General features: G+C 37.8%; 2 protein-coding genes across 8 annotated transcripts; both read right to left on the bottom strand.

Moving 5' to 3' along the window:
- Positions 1–69: 69 nt before the first annotated feature.
- Positions 70–4,712, bottom strand: LOC142548722 (uncharacterized). Of its 7 annotated transcripts, XM_075657219.1 has the most exons (8): positions 4,673–4,712; positions 4,507–4,573; positions 4,143–4,244; positions 2,692–2,771; positions 2,400–2,610; positions 1,493–1,548; positions 647–707; positions 70–433 (listed from the first exon to the last, which is right to left on the bottom strand). In XM_075657219.1, the coding sequence occupies exons 5-8, from the start codon at positions 2,520–2,522 to the stop codon at positions 308–310; spliced, it is 366 nt and encodes a 121-aa protein (XP_075513334.1). In that variant the 5' UTR covers positions 2,523–2,610; positions 2,692–2,771; positions 4,143–4,244; positions 4,507–4,573; positions 4,673–4,712; the 3' UTR covers positions 70–307. The 7 variants fall into 7 exon arrangements, with proteins under 7 accessions (XP_075513334.1, XP_075513365.1, XP_075513341.1 ...); XM_075657250.1 differs by lacking the exon at positions 2,692–2,771; XM_075657226.1 differs by lacking the exons at positions 4,507–4,573; positions 4,673–4,712 and adding an exon at positions 4,314–4,500.
- Positions 4,713–13,476: 8,764 nt separating this feature from the next.
- On the bottom strand, positions 13,477–19,032 carry LOC142548762 (P-loop NTPase domain-containing protein LPA1 homolog 2-like). Its single transcript, XM_075657275.1, has 8 exons — positions 18,683–19,032; positions 18,386–18,556; positions 17,222–17,547; positions 16,626–16,707; positions 15,672–16,082; positions 14,823–15,566; positions 14,524–14,631; positions 13,477–14,157 (listed from the first exon to the last, which is right to left on the bottom strand). The coding sequence occupies exons 2-8, from the start codon at positions 18,542–18,544 to the stop codon at positions 13,774–13,776; spliced, it is 2,214 nt and encodes a 737-aa protein (XP_075513390.1). The 5' UTR covers positions 18,545–18,556; positions 18,683–19,032; the 3' UTR covers positions 13,477–13,773.
- Between the last annotated feature and the right edge of the window lie 241 nt (positions 19,033–19,273).

A 19,273-nucleotide genomic window follows, 5' to 3' on the forward strand; every position in this document is an offset into this window, starting at 1 on the left:
ATATATATATATATATACACACATAAATTTTAGCTTTTTTTCGTTACGTAAGTCATGATTGTCCCCAACTTGATCCACCTTTATCAAGAGCAAACAATTTGCTTGGTTACCAACTCAATAATAGATCAGACATTTCTGTTCAGGTCTGTCGAAAATGGAAGAGCAAGATATTGTATGTTAGTCTGAAGCCCATCTAAGATACGGCACAGCACAAACTCGAACTAGAATAAGGAGAGGTCTTCCACCAAATTAAACATAAAAATTTGTTCCAACACAGCCAGGCTAGGTTAGAAACATACACGATCATTCACTTAGGAGGGATAGCATCATATTGAAGTTCTGTGTGCATTTGCTTCATAAGTATCTCCTCAATCTCATCCACGAAGCTTGAGATATTCTGACGTATAGATGCATTCATCGAGTTCGCTGATTCCTACAAATTATAGGCACATAAGATCAGGCCAAGAAATCATTCAGTCCTTAAGAGTGTAGGCAAACAATATGTTTGATGAAACACAGATTTCATCGAGCTTTACAAAGTAGTTTTTCTAGATAGGCTTCGCTCATTTTTAAAAACAAAATTGCACTGTGAAGCAATGATATATGATCTGATGAAAAGCAAGAATCAAGCACTAATACTGCTCACCACAACATTGCAAAGGCCAGCCAAAGAAATCTCTTTGGAGTGCTGGCTCGAGCCCTTACACCTATGCAATTAAACAGCAAAGTGTTTTCTCAAACAATAATGAGAATGTGATATAATTTGGCACGATACATACAGCAAAATCAAAGGGATTATACACAGTAGAATTCAAAGATTAGAACAGAAAACAAGGAAAAAAAGGTGAAAGTCATGAAAAGAAAGCTAAATTTGATACTTATCAGGAGTCGATCATTAAAATGGAAGAGACATGGATCTATCGTTCAAAATAATTATATGATGCTTAATTTACTCAGGTTTAGGTCTTCCTCATTCGCCATAACAAACTCTTCACGCGGCATGGATATTAATCAAAGAAAAGAGATCACATCTGATGCCAACTAGTTACTTTTTGTCGCGTCAATCATGCGTATTTTACAAACTAATTTAACAAATTAAGGATATTATCGTTTATATGAATTTTGCAATCAGTCATAATCCATAAGCCCCATTGTGGACCTCCTAGCATTTGTTAATGAACTTCATTTTGAACATGAAGCACCAAAGCCATTAGCATTTAGTAACTTCCGTAAACAAACATATTTGTTGCGTAGTAATATGTATAAAATAGCAAACACCTCTAATCACACTCAAAGGTTTCACCAAATATGACCATAACTATTATCTTCACCAGGTAATGTAAGTTTTAACTTTTGTCAAGCTTAGAATCCATATAAATATCGGAAATTTACAGGCCTAGAGGCAATCCATCTTATCAAAAAGGTTTACAGTCTGTGTACACATGAAAATAAAAAAATTGAAAAGCTACAAAGAATGAAAGAAAGCACCAACCTGAAAAACTTTGCAGCATCAACAATATCACCTAAGTATATATCATCTGGGAAAACCTGCAGACATATCCAAGTCAGCAAATATAAGAATAATGTAACTAGTGATGATCTTAAAAATGACAACAACAATAACTTGCGAGGTCATCTTCAACTACTATCTCAAAAGTAACTTTCAATGACTTTAAGATAAACAAGGTTACAGAAAAACAGAGGAACTTGACAAAGAAGGCAAAGTAAATGTCCAGTAAGAACCACAAGATAAACAAAACACAGAACATCAAATACAGAGTGTTTGTGTCATCAGATTGCGTAAACGACAATAACTATGGCTCTTAGCATCATTACAGTGTAAAGCTTATGTTTAAAGTTCATGAACATAAGAAAAAATCTCGAAATGCATGAAATGTTGTAAGATAGAATGTTTCAAGGTGAGGTTTTCTTGCTAAGAAAATTAGAGAAATACTACAATATCAATTAATATGATGTTGTGAGTTCTATTTATAGCCAGATGTTAGCCAGGAGTAGAGTCAATTACGTTGTGGACATCCAACTTTAAAAGAGAGAGGAGCAATAATTTTCAAGAAAGAGTTTTATAGGCAAATATCAGGCACTAAGGAATGACCCACGCCCATCAGGTATGCGGCAATGATCATGTATAACGGGATAAACTGTGATGTTTGAGTTCATTCAATATACTGAATAATTTTTCTTACGGGAATCATATGCAAAACAACACTTGTGTTATTTAGACAAGTTCTTGGCATTCACACCTTCAAAGAACTTAATGAGAAAATTATGTACCCTGGTAACTAATTTCAAGTATCAGATTCAGTTCCTGTAAGAATATTGTTACTACACATTTGATTGAGAAATGCATCACCTTCAATGACTTTAAAAAGTGTCCTTACCTCAACATTCTTTAGTTCAAAGGTTCCATCTATAATTTCTATTATCAGCTCATAATTCAGTTCAGGCTCAATGACACCTATTTCTTGCTGGCACAATACACTTTCTAAATTTGGGATGTGCATCTTCAAGGACAACCTAATGTGGTTTCGTTCAAATTAAATTACTCTGAGGCCAGTCAATAAATCTTCAATTTTCTCTGCGGCTTCAAACCTGTGGAGACAAGAGTAATCATATGTCAGATCTTGGATTAAAAAAGAATAATGGATTCCATTCTTTCTGAAAAGATAAAACCTCTGAATATTTGAATCCAGATCTTGCAATGACTTCAAAGTTGTTTTGTTCTTCTCAATCCGGTGATTGAGTTCCAACATCTTAAGGGGGAACAAAAAGGCAAAAACTTACTTAAAAACCGATTTAGCATGTCAAAAAAGAAATGCATCATTAGAGAAATGGTTTAATTACAATATCATTCATAATTTTCAACAAAACAATTTCAACGCAAATGCAAAAGGATCCATGTTTAAGACAAAACCACCATGAAGCTAAAAGTAGAATAACTGATAAATCATGGTCGTGTTACAATATTGCAGGTGCAACTGTGCGAAAGAAAATCACACATGAGGAAAACAAACTTTTAACCTCAGTCCTCAGAGATAGAAAGATATTCCTTTACTGAAACATGATGGAAAAATTTGTATATTAGTTCGTCAACAAAAATATAGAAAGGGCAAATGCTGTAATAAATAAACCTCAAAACTATAGTCATGTGCATTTGAAAGGGTTTCCTTATAAGCTGCCTCATGAGAGACATCTGTTTGTTTGTCCTGTTTTTCTTTGTCAAGTCTTTGCGCCATGAACAAAAAGTTTTTAGCAGAAGTACTGACAGATGATAACCAGGAAACAGATTCAAGACAAACTACAGTGAACCACATTTCTATTTGAGAGGTTGTGTTGACCACAAAATATATGTAATACAACTAATTTAGAGTAAAATACAAAGTGTATGTGGTTCCTTCCTTTCAAATCACCTTTCCTCGCCTTACATTCCCTCAACATGGGGGAAAAATAAAAATGAAATGAGGTTATCTTGGACACTAATATTAGGATAGATAAAGGTCTTGATCCATTAATAACAAGCAACTATAATGAAGCTCCATTATCTAGTTAGGACATGAAGATTCAAAGTTCAAGTAAAAATCGCTGCATGGTAGCTTTAAAATATGCTTCATATCAACAGTACAAGTTTTGAGTGCAAGACTTTAAGCCACCTCCAGATTGTTACTTATGCTTGTTTCATGAGAAAAATACCTACTCCGACATGCAACTAGTGCATTTAACATCTTGCCTTTATACACACACACACACATATCACTGTTTCAGTAGCTCGTAACAGAGAGAATCACAACAAAATATTTAAAATAGACAGTGTAATAAAACACAAGGCATGACAACAAACACAAAATAAAAACATGACCTGTGACTCCATAAAGTCCGAGGAACGACTTAATTTCTCCTGTTCGCACTCCAATTTATCATTATCAGTAGAACCAACAACAAATAATTCTCATCGGAAACCACATTATTTGGGGTGAGGGGATGAGATAGGGGCCGACCGGAGGAAATATTTGTTTAGCTGGTGAAACTTAGATATTAAAAACAAACACGTAAAAATATGTATATTTTTAGATTGAGAGGGTAGGGCCACCCTCGCACCTACTCGAATAAAAGAAAGGCCTTCTTACCTTCCACACATCTTCTTAAAAGCTCCATCATTTCACACTCAATATTTGCATTTTCTCCCTCTACTGCATTCAGTTATTTCTTCAGTTGCTCCAATAGTTCATCTATATTTTGAACATGATAAATCAACATTGAGTTTTAACAAAATGACAAATATCTAATGATATAAACACCTCTGTGGAAACCCAAATATCTGGTTGGTGGCGTCAGCTAAAATTCTTTAAAAAAATCATACTGATAAATGCTTTACAAAAATTATGAATCAGTCAAATGTAGCCAAATGAACATTCGTTATTGCAAATTGCAATCAAGTACTAGTTAAATAAAAACGACAGAAACAGTACATATGAAAAATGAATTTCTCACCCAGGTCTTCATTAGCCAAGAAGCTTACATCCCAAGAACACTCCAAGACTGCCTGACAACATTTTCTCTGAAAGATTTGAGAAGCTACCCAATTTTAACATCGGAAAAACAAAACAAAAAATAGAGAAGTGACGATCAAGCACACGAGAGTTTCCATTTCAATTACCTCAAGTTCGATTTTGACGTTGCTCAACAATTTTTCCGTAACAAGCATTCCAGCTATGTCTCTGCATAGCTCTAACTTTTCTCGAGTTACCACTTTTGTCAACATATCTGCTGGATTCTCCTTCGTATGAATCTTAACTAGTCTCAACAGTTGTCGATCCATAACTTCACGTATACAATGATATCGAATATCAATATGCTTTGTACGGGAATGGTACATGGAGTTCTTGCTTAAGTCGAGAGCACTTTGACTGTCACAATGTACCTTGTACTCTTTCTGCTTGATTCCAAGTTCTTGAAGATATCGCTTTAGCCACAACATTTCTTTCCCAGCTTCAGCGACAGCAATATACTCTGCTTCTGTTGCGGATAAAGCAACACATTTCTGCAGTCGTGACTGCCATGAGACAGCTCCCCCCGCGAAAGTGTAGATATATCCTGAAGTAGATTTGCTACTATCAATATCTCCGGCCATATCTGCATCCGTATAGCCCTCCAATATTGGATCAGCTCCCCCGTAACAAAGACATAATTTAGTAGTACCCTTTAGATACCTGAGAATCCACTTTACTGTCTCCCAATGCTACTTCCCAGGGTTGGAGAGAAAACGACTCACCTTTCCCACTGCATGAGCAATATCTGGCCTTGTGCATACCATTGCATACATCAAACTTCCAACAGCTGAAGAATATGGTATTGATTACATTTCCCCGATCTCTTTCTTGGATAAAGGACATGCACTCTTGCTCATCTTGAAATGATTGGCAAGTGGAATGCTGACTGGTTTGGCGTTGTTCATGTGAACCTCCCGAGCACACGTTCAATGTACTTCTCCTGAGATAACCATAACCGTTGGTTGTTTCTGTCTCGAACAATCTGCATTCCCAAAATCTGTTGAGCTGGTCCTAAGTCCTTCATTTCAAAAAACTTAGAGAGTTCATTCTTTAACTGACTAATCTTCGTTGCATCATTTCCCACGATCATAATATCGTCTACATAAAGTAGAAGAGCAACGAAACTCCCGTCTGAAAATTTCTGAATGTAAACGCACTCATCCTGCAGCAGTTTTCTTATAGCCTTGACTTGCCATGCATGAGTCAAACTTCTTGTACCACTGCCTTGGTGCCTGCTTTAGACCGTACAAGCTTTTCTTAAGCTTGCAAACGAGGTTATCACCCGAAACATCAAAACCTTCTGGCTGCTCCATATAGATTTCTTCTTTTAAATCTCCGTGAAGAAAAGCTGTCTTCACGTCTCTGTTCAAGCTCCAAGTTCATACTTGCTACCAAGCCAAGTATAACTTGGATTGACGTCATCTTGACTACTGGTGAAAATATCTCATCAAAGTCAATTCCTTTCTTCTGTTGGAATCCTTTGACTACCAATCGTGCTTTGTATTTCACCACTTGTCCGCTGTCATCTTTCTTCATCTTGAACACCCATTTGTTTCTTAGTACCTTTCTTCCCTTTTGGAAGTTCTACGATCTCATAAGTGTGATTCTTCTGCAGAGATTCCATCTCATCTTGCATTGCTGACAACCATGTTTCTTTGTCCTTATGAGATAGTGCTTCTTGGAAACTTTCTGGTTCTCCATCTTCAGTAAGCAGAAGGTACTCGGATTCTGTGTATCTTCTAGATGGAATCCGTCCTCGTTCAGACCTACGAACTTCTGGAATAGTCTGAGAAGATTCACCATCATCTGGGCCTTGTGATGATCCTGGAACATCTGGTGGAGTGGGTTGTGGCTCCCCCTGCTCAACACCCCTTTCTTGCTCAGCTTCTGCTTCTGGCATGTATTCTGTCACTATATCGAACGGGTTTAGTGCTGCATCTGAATTTAGAGCACCAACATTTGACTTCTGAGACATTGTAGGTTTTTCAATGTCTTCTATTGTCTGGCTTTTATGGAACACAATGTCCCCGCTTCTGATCACCTTTTTCTCCTTTGGATCCCATAGTCTGTATCCAAATTCTTCATCTCCATAGCCAATGAAAATGCATGGAGTGTTCCTTGCATCAAGCTTTTGTCTGAGCTCCTTGGATACATGTGCGTACGCCAAACATCCAAATACTCTTAAGTGTGAGTATGATGGATCCTTTCCAGACCACAGTTTCTCCGGAACTTCAAAATTCAGTGGTACTGATGGTGATCTGTTGATCAGGTAACAGGCGGCTCTGACTGCTTCTCCCCAGAATGACTTTGGCGGTTTAGCCATACTGAGCATACTCCGAACACGTTCCATGATTGTCCGGTTCATTTTTTTGGCTACACCGTTGTGTTGAGGGGTGCGAGGGACCGTCTTCTCATGTCGAATGCCGTATGTTTTGCAATACGCATCGAACACCTTGGAAGTGTATTCGCCTCCATTATCTGACCGGAGACACTTCAATTTCTTCTCAGTCTCACGTTCTACCATGACATGAAATATTTGAAGTATTCGAATACCTGGTCCTTCGTTTTCAGGAAATAGACCCACACCTTTCGAGAAGCATCATCAATGAACGTCAGAAAATATTTATTTCCGCCTAGTGATTCATCCTCCAGGGGACCGCAAACGTCAGAGTGTACCAGACTGAGCAACTCTGATCTTCTCGTTGAATAGGAACTGAATGAGACTCTGTGCTGCTTACCAAATAGACAATGATTGCAAGGATCTGGCGCAGCATCTTTGTCAACGATGATAAGCTCTTTCTTTATTAGGGTAGACAAACCTTTCTCACTCATATGGCCGAGTCTCTGGTGCCACAAATTTTGAGAACCCTCCTTCTCAGCTACGTTGAGGGTGTCTGTACATATCTTCATGTGAGTCTTGTACAGTGTGCCACAAATGTGTCCTCGAGCGACTATCAAAGCACCCTTTGACATCTTCCATGTGCCATTGCTGAAATGATTATCATAGCCCTGGTTGTCAAGGGCTATTCCAGAAAGAAGATTGAGCCGAATATCTGGCACATGTCGGACATCCTTCAAAGTGATTGTACTTCCAACACTTGTCTTTATTTAGATATCTCCAATTCCTACAATCCCAGAGGAACTGGAATTTCCCATCTTCACTGCTCCAAAGTCACCAGCTTTGTATGTCATGAAGTATTCCTTGTGCGGAGTCACGTGGTAGGAAGCTGCAGTATCTACCACCCATTATGTGTCTTCTTTTGAAACGTGAAGGCATGTCTCATTATGGGTCGAACAGAACGCTACATCTCCAGGAATTATGACTAGCGTTTCTCCACCCTTGTTCTTCGACTGGGAACTGCTCTGGCCTTGCTCCTCTAGCCATTTGTAGCAATTCTTCTTCATATGACCCTCTATTCCACAATGATGACATTTATACGAAGGTTTTCTGCCATCGGTGGATCTGCCTCTCCATTTGCCTTTACCCCTTTGTTGTTTCTCTTGTTGTCTTCCTCGGGGCTCTGTGACAAGGGCATGAGTCTGGTCTGTGCCCATATCCTTTCTCCTGGCCTCCTCGTTGAACAGGGCATCCTTAACCATGGACATGGTAAGTTTGCCATCTGGAGCCGAGTTGCTGAGAGAAACTACAAGTGTTTCCCAGCTATCAGGAAGTGAACTGAGAAGTAGGAGTGCTTGCATCTCATCTCCAAGCGGCATCTCTACAGACGATAATTGATTTACCAGACTCTGGTACTCACTGGTATGCTCGGCAACAGAAGTTCCACTTTTGAACTTCATATTGACTAACCGTCTCATCAACAGGGCTTTATTCCGAGCGGTCTTGGCCTGGTACATGTCCTCCAGCTTCTTCCAGAGAGCATATGCGTCTGTCTTCTGTGCAACATGGTGGAAGACACTATGATCAATCCATTGTCGGATTTGACCAATAGATTTCCGGTTTAATTTCCTCCACTCTGACGCTTTGGTTGGATCAGGATTTTCACCTTTCAATTCTACGGGATCAAACAAATCTTTACAGCTGAGGAGATCTTCCATCCGAGGTTTCCACAGCGTGTAGTTGGTTGCCGTGAGCATAATCATAGCTCCAGAATATGATGTTGACTCTTCTGTGGTCATCTTCAATATTTATTTATCAAAATAGGAGCTGAATCTCGTAAAACGGAGTACATCGTTGTGTCCGGAACGGCCGAAAATGGTGGAATAGGCACTTCGGGGTCAGAAATTCTATTGCTAAAAATTTTGGGATCGCTATATAATTTTCTGATAGTTCAGGGGTTTCTAAGTCATTACCAAAAGTTCATGGGCCATTCTGTACTTTAGGAAAGATAAAGGACCATTTTGAAACGAGCAGAAAGTATAAGGACCAAAATGCAATTTTCAGAAAAATTGAATAGTGCTGATGACGTGGCACTGACTGGACGCTTACGTTGCAATGACGTAGCGGGCACTGTTCATCATCTTCTTCGTAAAGAACTTTTGAAAAATCACAGAAAATTCGATTGATGTCCGATTTTCGATCTGAAAATACCAGTAGACTCATGGGAACGAGAGCTACGTCGTGGTATAATCAAAACAAGATTTCAGACAATTTCACGAAATCGAATTTTTCACAAAGAGCTCTCATTCGATGGCTAATACCTCTAACCAGGCTCTGATACCACTTGTTGGGAATTAAACTATCAAAGATCAAACTAATTTGAAGAGAAAAAATCAATCTATTCAATTCATAGATTTAATTTACAGACAGAAATAAAAACTCTCAGATCCTCACAGCACTCTCAATGGCTCTTCTCTACTTGGGATTATGATTCCTCAACTGGGAATGTGATTATTTAAACAACGAGCTGAAGCCTCTATTTATAGAGGATATTCTGCACATGTTAATGGGTGTGAATGGAAGATGTCAGCCATTGGAGAATCAACAATAGCTGCACCTACCGTTGAAGAAGTGGACCTTCTAGATGGTGGCTGGAGATTTCAAATTTGAGTTCTTCAGTTCGCTCATTTTTTTCTACTGACTATGGTCTAAAATTTCCTCGTTCATTCTTCCATTTCTGGGACCGTTTTTTCTAGCTCTAGAGTTTTTTTTGTCCTGTGTTATGAACTCCCGCCAAACTGGCAAAGGGAATAAAATTTTACGGGTGGGCCCGAAGTTTGGGGGAAAATTGATAAAGCAAGTTTAAGAGGGTATAAAATATTTTGACGTGTGAGACGGTTTCACGGATCGTATTTTGTGAGATGAATCTCTTATTTGGGTTATCCATTAAAATATTACTTTTATGTTAAGAGTATTAACTTTTATTGTGAATGTCGGTAGGATTGACATGTCTCACAGATAAAGATTCGTGAAACCGTCTCACAAGACACATACTCAAATATTTTTCAAAAATTTTATTTCCTTAAAATATATATATATATGTGTGTGTGTGTGTGAATTAATAAATACTAATTTAATTATGGGGAAAAAAGCTAAAATACTCATGCAAATTAATAGGTGGAGATTATGTATAGTTGAACGTGTTCTGTGTATATGCATTTAATGTTGGGAAATTATACCGAAGCGATGCCGATCACGATGATAATATAGTGCCGAAAAATGCGGAATAAAATAATCTACAAGAACACAAAGATTTACGTGGTTCACCCAAAAATAGGCTACGTCCACGGAGGTACTGCAGATCTTTTATAACAGGAGAAATATTACAATAAGTGTACACAATGATACACTAAATATCTCACACTCTCAACCCGAGTATAACCAAGAAAAATAATTTCTCCTACTCACACACTCAACACTCAAATGCTCTCTCTATTTTTCGAAGCTTTGTAATTGCTTCTGTTTTTGGGATGCAATAAACTGAAACGAAAGAGTTCTATTTATAGGTGCAAAAACGCGTTTCCAACGCGTTAAAAAATTTGTTCCTTCGTCAACTATTGCTGCACGGTTCCTTGTCAAATTTCATTTCCAAAGCATGTCGACAACTCATTTAATATAATAAATGAATTGATTATGACAACCCACCTAATATTTCTCCCACTTGAAGACTTGATTTCAATCATGAATTCACACCATTAATGCAGCAGCTCATATCTCCTCATTTATTCTTGCAGTCCAATTGAAGTTGAACACAACTTCAATTTGTCAATGGTTACCGTTTTCATGAGCATATCAGCTTAATTTTTACTTCCAGGAATTTTTTCAAGCATCAAGACTCCATCTTCCAGCACTGATCTGATGAAATGGTACCTAACCTGTATATGCTTTGTTCTAGCATGATAAACAGGATTTTTTGCTAAATGAATAGCACTCTGACTGTTACAGTGTAATGTGCTATCTTCAAGCTTCTGACCCAATTCTTCCAGAAAGGATTTCAACCATATCATCTCCTTGCTAGCTACTGTGACTGCGTACTCAGCCTCAGTAGTCGAAAGTGCAACTATCTTTTGCAGTTTAGACACCCAGCTTACGACCGTACCACCTAATGTGAACACATACCCAGTAGTACTTTTCCTACCATCCAGGTCACCACCCATGTTGGCATCGACAAAACCTTGTAAGCCCAAATTTGACCTTCTGAAGCATAAAGACAAACTAGCAGTACCTTTCAAATACCTCAGAATCCATTTAACTGCTTCCCAGTGCTGTTTTCCTGGATTACTCATAAACCTGCTCACAACTCCTACTGCATGTGTTATGTCTGGTCTTGTACACACCATTGCGTACATGAGGCTTCCGACAGTAGAAGCATAAGGAACCTTATTCATATAAGCCTGCTCCTGCTCCGTCGATGGTGATTGTGCTTTGGTTAGTTTGAAATGGCTAGCCAAAGGAGTACTCAGAGATTTAGCTTCATCCATATTAAATCTGCTAACCATCTTTTTCACGTACTCTTCTTGAGATAACTTCAAGAATCCATTCACCCGGTCTCTAAAGATCCTCATTCCAAGGATTTGCTTTGCAGCACCCAAATCTTTCATGGCAAATTCCTTTGATAAATCTTTCTTGAATTTATCAATTTCTTCCAGACAAGCTCCAACTATTAGCATATCATCTACATATAGCAGTAGTATGATATAAGAACCATCAAACTTTATCACATAACAGCAGTGATCAGCTTGACACCTTAGGAAACCATTTTCACTCATGAATCCATCAAAATTCTTGTACCACTGTCTTGGAGCTTGTTTGAAACCGTACAAGCTCTTCTGAAGTTTGCACATCATTCTCTCTTTTCCCCGTACTTCAAAGCCCTGTGGCTGCTTCATATAAATTTCTTCATCTATAGGTCACCGTGAAGAAACGCAGTCTTTACATCCAACTGCTCCAAATGTAAGTCTTCCTTCGCCACTGGTACAAGTACAGTCCTGATAGTGGTTAATTTAACCACCGGAAAAAAATCTCGGTGTAATCAATTCCTTCCCGTTGTTGGAAGCCTTTTATAACAAGTCTTGCCTTGTACCGCTTGCTACCATCATGCTCTTCTTTTAACCGGTACACCCACTTGTTATGTAACGCCTTTTTGCCTTGCGGAAGTTCTGTCAACTCCCACTTCTAATTGGATGACAGTGAATCCATCTCATCTTCCATGGCCAACTCAAGTCTATGACATTTTAGACTTGGACATATGAGTGAGAAGGGAATGAAGATGTTGGTGTCAAAAGGAAAGCTCTAATACCAGTTTTTGGGAAATTATACCGAAGCGATGCCGATCACGATGATAATATAGAGCCGAAAAATGCGGAATAAAATAATCAACAAGAACACAAAATTTACGTGGTTCACCCAAAAATATGTTACGTCCACGGAGCTGCTGCAGATCTTTTATAACAGGAGAAATATTACAACAAGTGTACACAATGATACACTAAATATCCCACACTCCCAACCCGAGTATAACCGAGAAAAATAATTTCTCCAACTCACACAAGAGAACACTCAACACTCAAATGCTCTCTCTATTTTTCGAAGCTTTGTAATTGCTTTAGTTTTTGGGATGCAATAAACTGAAACGAAAGAGTTCTATTTATAGGTGAAAAAACGCGTTTCCAACGCGTTAAAAAATTTGTTCCTTCGTCAACTATTGCTATACGGTTCCTTGTCAAATTTCATTTCCAAAGCATGTCGACAACTCATGCAATATAATAAATAAATTGATTATGACAACCCACCTAACATTTAATTTGCTAATAATAATAATAATAATAATAATAATTGGGCTCTTTGTAATTTAGCTGTTATTTATTTTTCGTAAACAAATCGTTTTATGTTTCGGAAAACAGATAGAGTACATAATATTTGCCATACCATAACTTTTCTGTATGTTTATATGCGTGCCATGTTAATTCTTATTCTTATCTACCAGTCACACTCAATAAATAAATAGTGCACTGATACATACGTTATGTGTTTGTGTAATATTTTTTATAATTCATTTAGTTTATAATAAATGATGATAACAGATACTCAATTGTGAAATTTAGTTTATAATAAATGATGATAACAGATACTCAATTGTGATATTCAAATTTGGAGAGTCCGCAGTTTGCAAGCCCGTGATAGAACAATGAATAAAAATGTTGCATTGAAATAGATGCGTTGATCGATTTCAAACCTCAGTTCCTTATTTTTTCAATTTCAACAGTTATTTTTTGAGATATTGACAACCCAATATGAAATCATTTCATATTCTTCCTTCAAATACCCATCAAATTTAAATCCTAAAAGCATCAACGGCGTTTGAACGACTTTTTTCCATACCTGATGCGATAGTGTTATCGTATACGGGAAGGGGCAGAAATGGATTACTTTGATATATTTTTTAAAAATGATTTGAGATGTATAATACACGAGCCTGAGATTCTCAACATTTTGTTTTCAGACAAGGAGAAGTAACCAAATACTTTTTTTCTAAATCTGCGACAAAAAGTACACCAATATTTACATCCTTGCATGTATGTACCTCCAAAAAAAGAAAATACATTTGCCTATGAAATCTCAAATTCAACCGTCCGAGCTCCTCAGTCCTCAACGCTAAACAGTAACAAAACACCCAACTCCGGAAACAAGTTAGCTCTGTCTACTGACAATGTCTTAACAATGCCTCAAAGCTATGAAACGGGAGGAAGAAAGATCAAAAGACCTTCGAGTTACGGTCAAAGTGAAGGTATACCCAAGGAAACCGCACCACTACCTTCGAACTGCTTCATTAGTGGTTGTACTTGAAGCTCCACGCTTCCCAAATGAAGGGATGCTCAGTGACCGTTTCCTAAATCTATGGCCCACGGAAGGTGGTGGTATTCTCTTCTCGGTATTATCTCTGAAAGGAGACGTGAGAGTCGCATGCTTTAGTGACTCTGATAGGGCTTCAGTTTTCGTCTCGAACAGGTCATCAAAGCCATTTTCGTTTGTTTGGTCTCCTACAGCAGAGGACACCACTTTGTGTGAATCCATTTTACTGACAAATTCCTCGTCGTCATCTGAGGCATAACCACTTTCTGGAATGTCCTGCATAGCAAGATCGTCATACTCCTCATCTGATTTCGTTGATCCCTCATCCACAGACCCTTCCAACTGAGATAAATGACAAGCAATGAGAAACCTTTTTTACAACAAACAAAATAGAAAACATATCAACACAAAAACAATGAAACCAATGAAATCAACTACATCCAAATTGCAAAAACAAGTATAAGAGTTATCAGACTAGTTATAAACCTATAACATAAATTATGAAGCTTATAAATGGCAATATCAAGTACTTAACTTTTCCATAAATCATGAAGCTTATAAATGGAAATATTATCTTTTTTTTAGGTTGCAAACACTACCCAGTTGCTATAACTTGCCATACCTTGTCACAGTGTATCACAAAATTCACGCCGAGGATCTGTTGAATGTAGTATGTAAAGTGAAAATTTTCTGACTACATATTCCTACCTCTTCTTGGAGCTGTTTCTGCTCATCACTTAAATCTTCGTCACTGTCTGCTTCAGGTGGTTCCTCAAGATCTTCCTCACTACCATCAACGGACAATTCTTCCTTGAGCTGTGAAAAGGACAAAGGGAAAAAAGGAAAAAAAGAGCACGATTAGAACCAGACAGGCATCGTAGGTTGAAACTTCCATGCCCCAACCTATTGAAAGCATATTTATGTTTGAAAACTATGTTCAAAATTTCACATTATTAGCCAACTTCACGGTTTAAGTTCACTTTGTAGTTGGTGATGTTATAACTTACTTCCTTGGCAGGCCCATCAGACAACATCATTGGTGAGCTGCAACAGGATGAATAGTATCTACTGCCATTGTCAGTCAGCTCACCTCTTGACTCATCTATGCTGCTTGCATGACTTGTGCCCCCAGTATCACTTGGCCAAGCACTAATACCAAAGTGACCAAACTGAAGGTTGACAGGTTCTGCTTTTCCAATCTGCAGCGGCCCATACACAGGTGTTCCAATTCCATTCCCAGTGGAGCAACCAATAATGGGCTTGCCATTGTCATCTATCATGTCAACTGGCCATGCCTTTGCCACAGAACCATCATCATTCAAAAGTGCCATCAAATGCCTACTAGAACCTTGCCTTTGGATCAGCTGAAACATTCCTTTAGAACTCAAGGAATTGGCAATACACTGACTCCTGTACTCCTCATCAACAACAATTACTGTGTTTGTGATTGGATCATAAAGCTGCTCTCCTGCTTCCCGCCTTCTTAGGCAGCTGAAAACTGTCGCATGAATGGCTGCTACACTTTTATCTACATTAGTGTTGTTTATTTTTGGCACCAAATGTTTATCTGCCCGATTACATAGATAATCTTGGATTGTTCTGATATTTCGTATATACTTAACATACTTGTTTTTTGCAGGATCTAGTGTCATGTACTTTGCGCGAACAGCAAATCTTTCAAGGTGCTTCTCTTCATTTGAAATATAAATCATAAAGGGTATAACTGAAGGGTGTTTCTTCATGAGCCCCATCTGCATGGCAAAGTTCAATCATAATCAAATCTGGCCTCTGATATAAAAGACATGGCATGTCTCTGCACAAATTTTCTAGAACTAATGCATAGTAAAAACCATTACCACAAAATTGAGACTTAAGTGAACGCCCTCCACCACTACAGATTCTTTCCGTTCTTCCCATGCAGTAATCAACCGATCAAGGCTATCAATCACCATCTCACTCTGTGCCTTGAATCCATCAATTGCCATCTGCTTCTGACTGATAACATCCCTACCAGAAATATTTCCTTCGGATTTTCCAGTTAGAATACTAGAGGCGTCATCCTTGCCAAACGAGGCAGCTGAAATGCCAGCTGATTTCTTTGCTTTCTTTTTGGCCTTCGCTTCTGCAACAGCTACTGGATCTAAATGTTCCCCGGCATGATAGGTTGAGGCCCACAGTAGTGGATTTTGCTTTTCATCAACAAAGCTCCGCATCATATGCCGAATTGAATCAGTAGATATAACAGTCGTAATTCCCAACCTGCTTCCCTGAAAGAATAGTGTATAACTTAACAAATTAAAAAGAGCACACATGCCTTTGTATCGGTAGAGCAACCATCCATATATGGTAAAGAAATTAGTGCATTATAACTGAATTAAGGTCATAAAATATAAATAAGTTAGAATTGTCATAGGTAGGCTTGGAGACAAAAGCAAGAACCATTATTTTCTCAACACTTAAAACTCACTTGTCACATTTTCACAACTCATATTACAGCTGAGGTAAAACAGAAAGTCCCTGTATGGCCATAAAAGGCACGTATGTGCTTATCTCACATCATATTATACTGAATATTCATGAAAATATTTTCTAAACATCCAATTTGATAAGAGAGAGTGTGTCACAAAAGATTAACAAAACTTGTAAAAACACATTGATTTATTGACTTGACTCAACATTTTCATACAACTGTGAGTCTGTGACACTGTAAAAGTTAAAAAACTTGCGGAAGCTCAGACGCTAAAAATGAAAAGAAAACAAAATAAAAGAAACTCAACCAGAAACCAAACTCAAGGTAACAAGAGACATACCAGTAAGGCAGATAAAGTAGATTTTCCACAGCCACTAGTACCACACAGTAGCACCGTCACAGATTCCTTTCTTTCTCGAATTCTGAAATTAGCGCAAACACTCAGAATAAAAACATAACAAGAACCTTTAAAAGTAAAAAAAATAAAAATAAAAAAATAACAGAGCACATTCAAAATTTAATACTTTATTGTAACATCGTGTTAATAGGCACATCAGCCAGCAACCATAATATCTCACCGCAATTTTAATAAGTGAATTTTACACCCATGAGTAAGTTAATATTTCAGTGGCTCGGACTTGGCTAATAAAGTATGCCACTAAAAATCTAAATGAAGAACAGTTGTAAAATTTCAATGCGAGGATATCACATCTAAAAATGTTGTGAGTTGTGAAAGTACATGCAGACACATAAAATTCTTAAGTGATATGATGAATCTCAGAAGCACTATTATTATTTATTAAAATACAAAATATGCATGACCAATTATCTTTGCCAGCAACGATACAAAGACTCTCTTTACAAATAGTCGTCTCATTTCAAATTGAACCTAAAATATCATATTTATTTTAAGATGGCATAAAATGGTAACAGTACCTGCAAGCTAATATTAAATCAGCCCTTTGATTCAGCCCCACATACTTGTACTCAGAAAGAGCTCCACCAACAACATTTAGGAAAAAATTTCTTCTAACAACCACAGTGGTGCGCCTTTTGTACAATTCAAATGGTTCCCCTTTGCCTTTATCTTCCTCTAGAGCTGACTGATCAGAGTTTGCCTTATCCAAGCAGGCATGAGCGCTACATACTGTCTCCATATGAGGATATATTTTCGCATCCTTGAGGGATACATCCACAAAAGCTGAAGCCAACTTATCAGCCGACCCTTCCTGCCTCATCGTTTCAAATACCCTTTGACTAACCTGAACAAATTAGGAAGGCCAGAGTTACAAACAAAAAAAGCTCAAGAAATTAGAAAGGGATAGGCGCAAGAAGACCAAGATATCCATGTTTGGATTGCACTACATAAATACATGGGATCATTTCTTGAGAAAAAACATGAAATTCTGCTAGCAAATTCAAGATGTCCTGAATCTAATATATCTTACTCGTTTGTTTACAAAAATAAAGCAACTTATTGCAAGTTTGAATCAAATTACTGAAACACCAACTGCTACAAATAAATAATCCAATAAAGATTTCAACTGATCAAAATGGTAAGAGATCTGACGATTATGTACTTTCACGAGAATGGTAAAAACACAATTTAGATTCCCGTGACACGTGAAGCATAAGCCCAGATATGCATCATTGTTTCACTACTTTAAGAACCGTATCATGAGCTATTCTGATGAAATGTACTACAATTGACAAAAACCACAACAGGAATTTATGAACCTAAAATACAATGATAAAAAAGCACGCCCGTTCTCGGATCCACTGATCCACAAACTAAAGACTCGGTAAATTGTATATCGAGGGTGTTAAGAATATAACATTAGATAAACTAACAAGCAAAAATACCTGAGTTCTGTCCCTAATTTCTATATCTGAAAATCAATATTTTTCTTTTCACCATAATTTCCAATCGATCATCATACGCACAAAGGGTGAAAGAGAACAATCGCACACGAGGTTCACACTTTACATCTTAAAAGTCATGCATGTGTCCAAAAACACACATGCATAACACAGGTCTAGCAAACTTTGAAAAGGAAAGTTAAAATATCTTCTACAATAAAATAATAATTAAAAAAGAACCTTAAAGGCATGCCGAGCCTTGCAACCCATGAGCTGAAGAGAGCTCTGTAGAACAGAACGCGTGTACCGAAACGACGGTAAATCCTTCTTCCCGACGACCGCATCATCGTCCACCACTACAACGTACAGCAGCTTCGTGACCCCCTCCGCCACCGCCATTAGCCCCAGAACCTATTCAATCCGCATGCAAACAGAGCTCAATACACCCCCAAAATTAAAACACCGCTCAAATTCAAAATCAACGAAAAGACATATCGTACACAACAATGCATGTTCGTAAAAGTAACGGATCCAAACCTTAAGAAGGTAAATCCAGATACTCCGGCTAGGGTTTCAAGCGACAGTTGGAGAGAAAGCACGAAAAACGAGACTCGGGAGCAAAGCAGAGGCAAAACGACGCAGTTCTCGGATGGATCTGTCCATTTTCAACGGCATTTGCTTCGGCGAATACCAACTTCTTCGTTCAACGGGGTCAAACAACAGCTGCCTATGTAGCAGCCGGGGCAGCCCATGAATTCACCGATTCGGGTCAGATTTATACACGGAACTCGCTCGCTGGGACCTGGGAATCGTTATTTGTAGAAAGGATGAGGAGAGTGGCACATATTGTAATTTTAGATTAACATAGGACCTCTTGCTTTTTTGTAGGACACAAGATCCCAAAATATAAAGTCAATCTTTGGTTTTTATATAATTTTTCAAATATTTTTTGGATTATTTTATTTAACTTTTTTTAAAAATTGATATAATTAGATCTCGAATATAATAACTCATCCTAAGCTTCAAATCATCTACATTATTACGACAAAAACTTGTGTAAAACGATCTCATGGGTCGTATTTTGTGATACAAATATTTTATTTGGGTCATCCATAAAAAAATATTACT

This window comes from Primulina tabacum, chromosome 1 (genome assembly GCF_025594145.1).
Source record: "Primulina tabacum isolate GXHZ01 chromosome 1, ASM2559414v2, whole genome shotgun sequence".
NCBI lineage: Eukaryota > Viridiplantae > Streptophyta > Magnoliopsida > Lamiales > Gesneriaceae > Primulina > Primulina tabacum.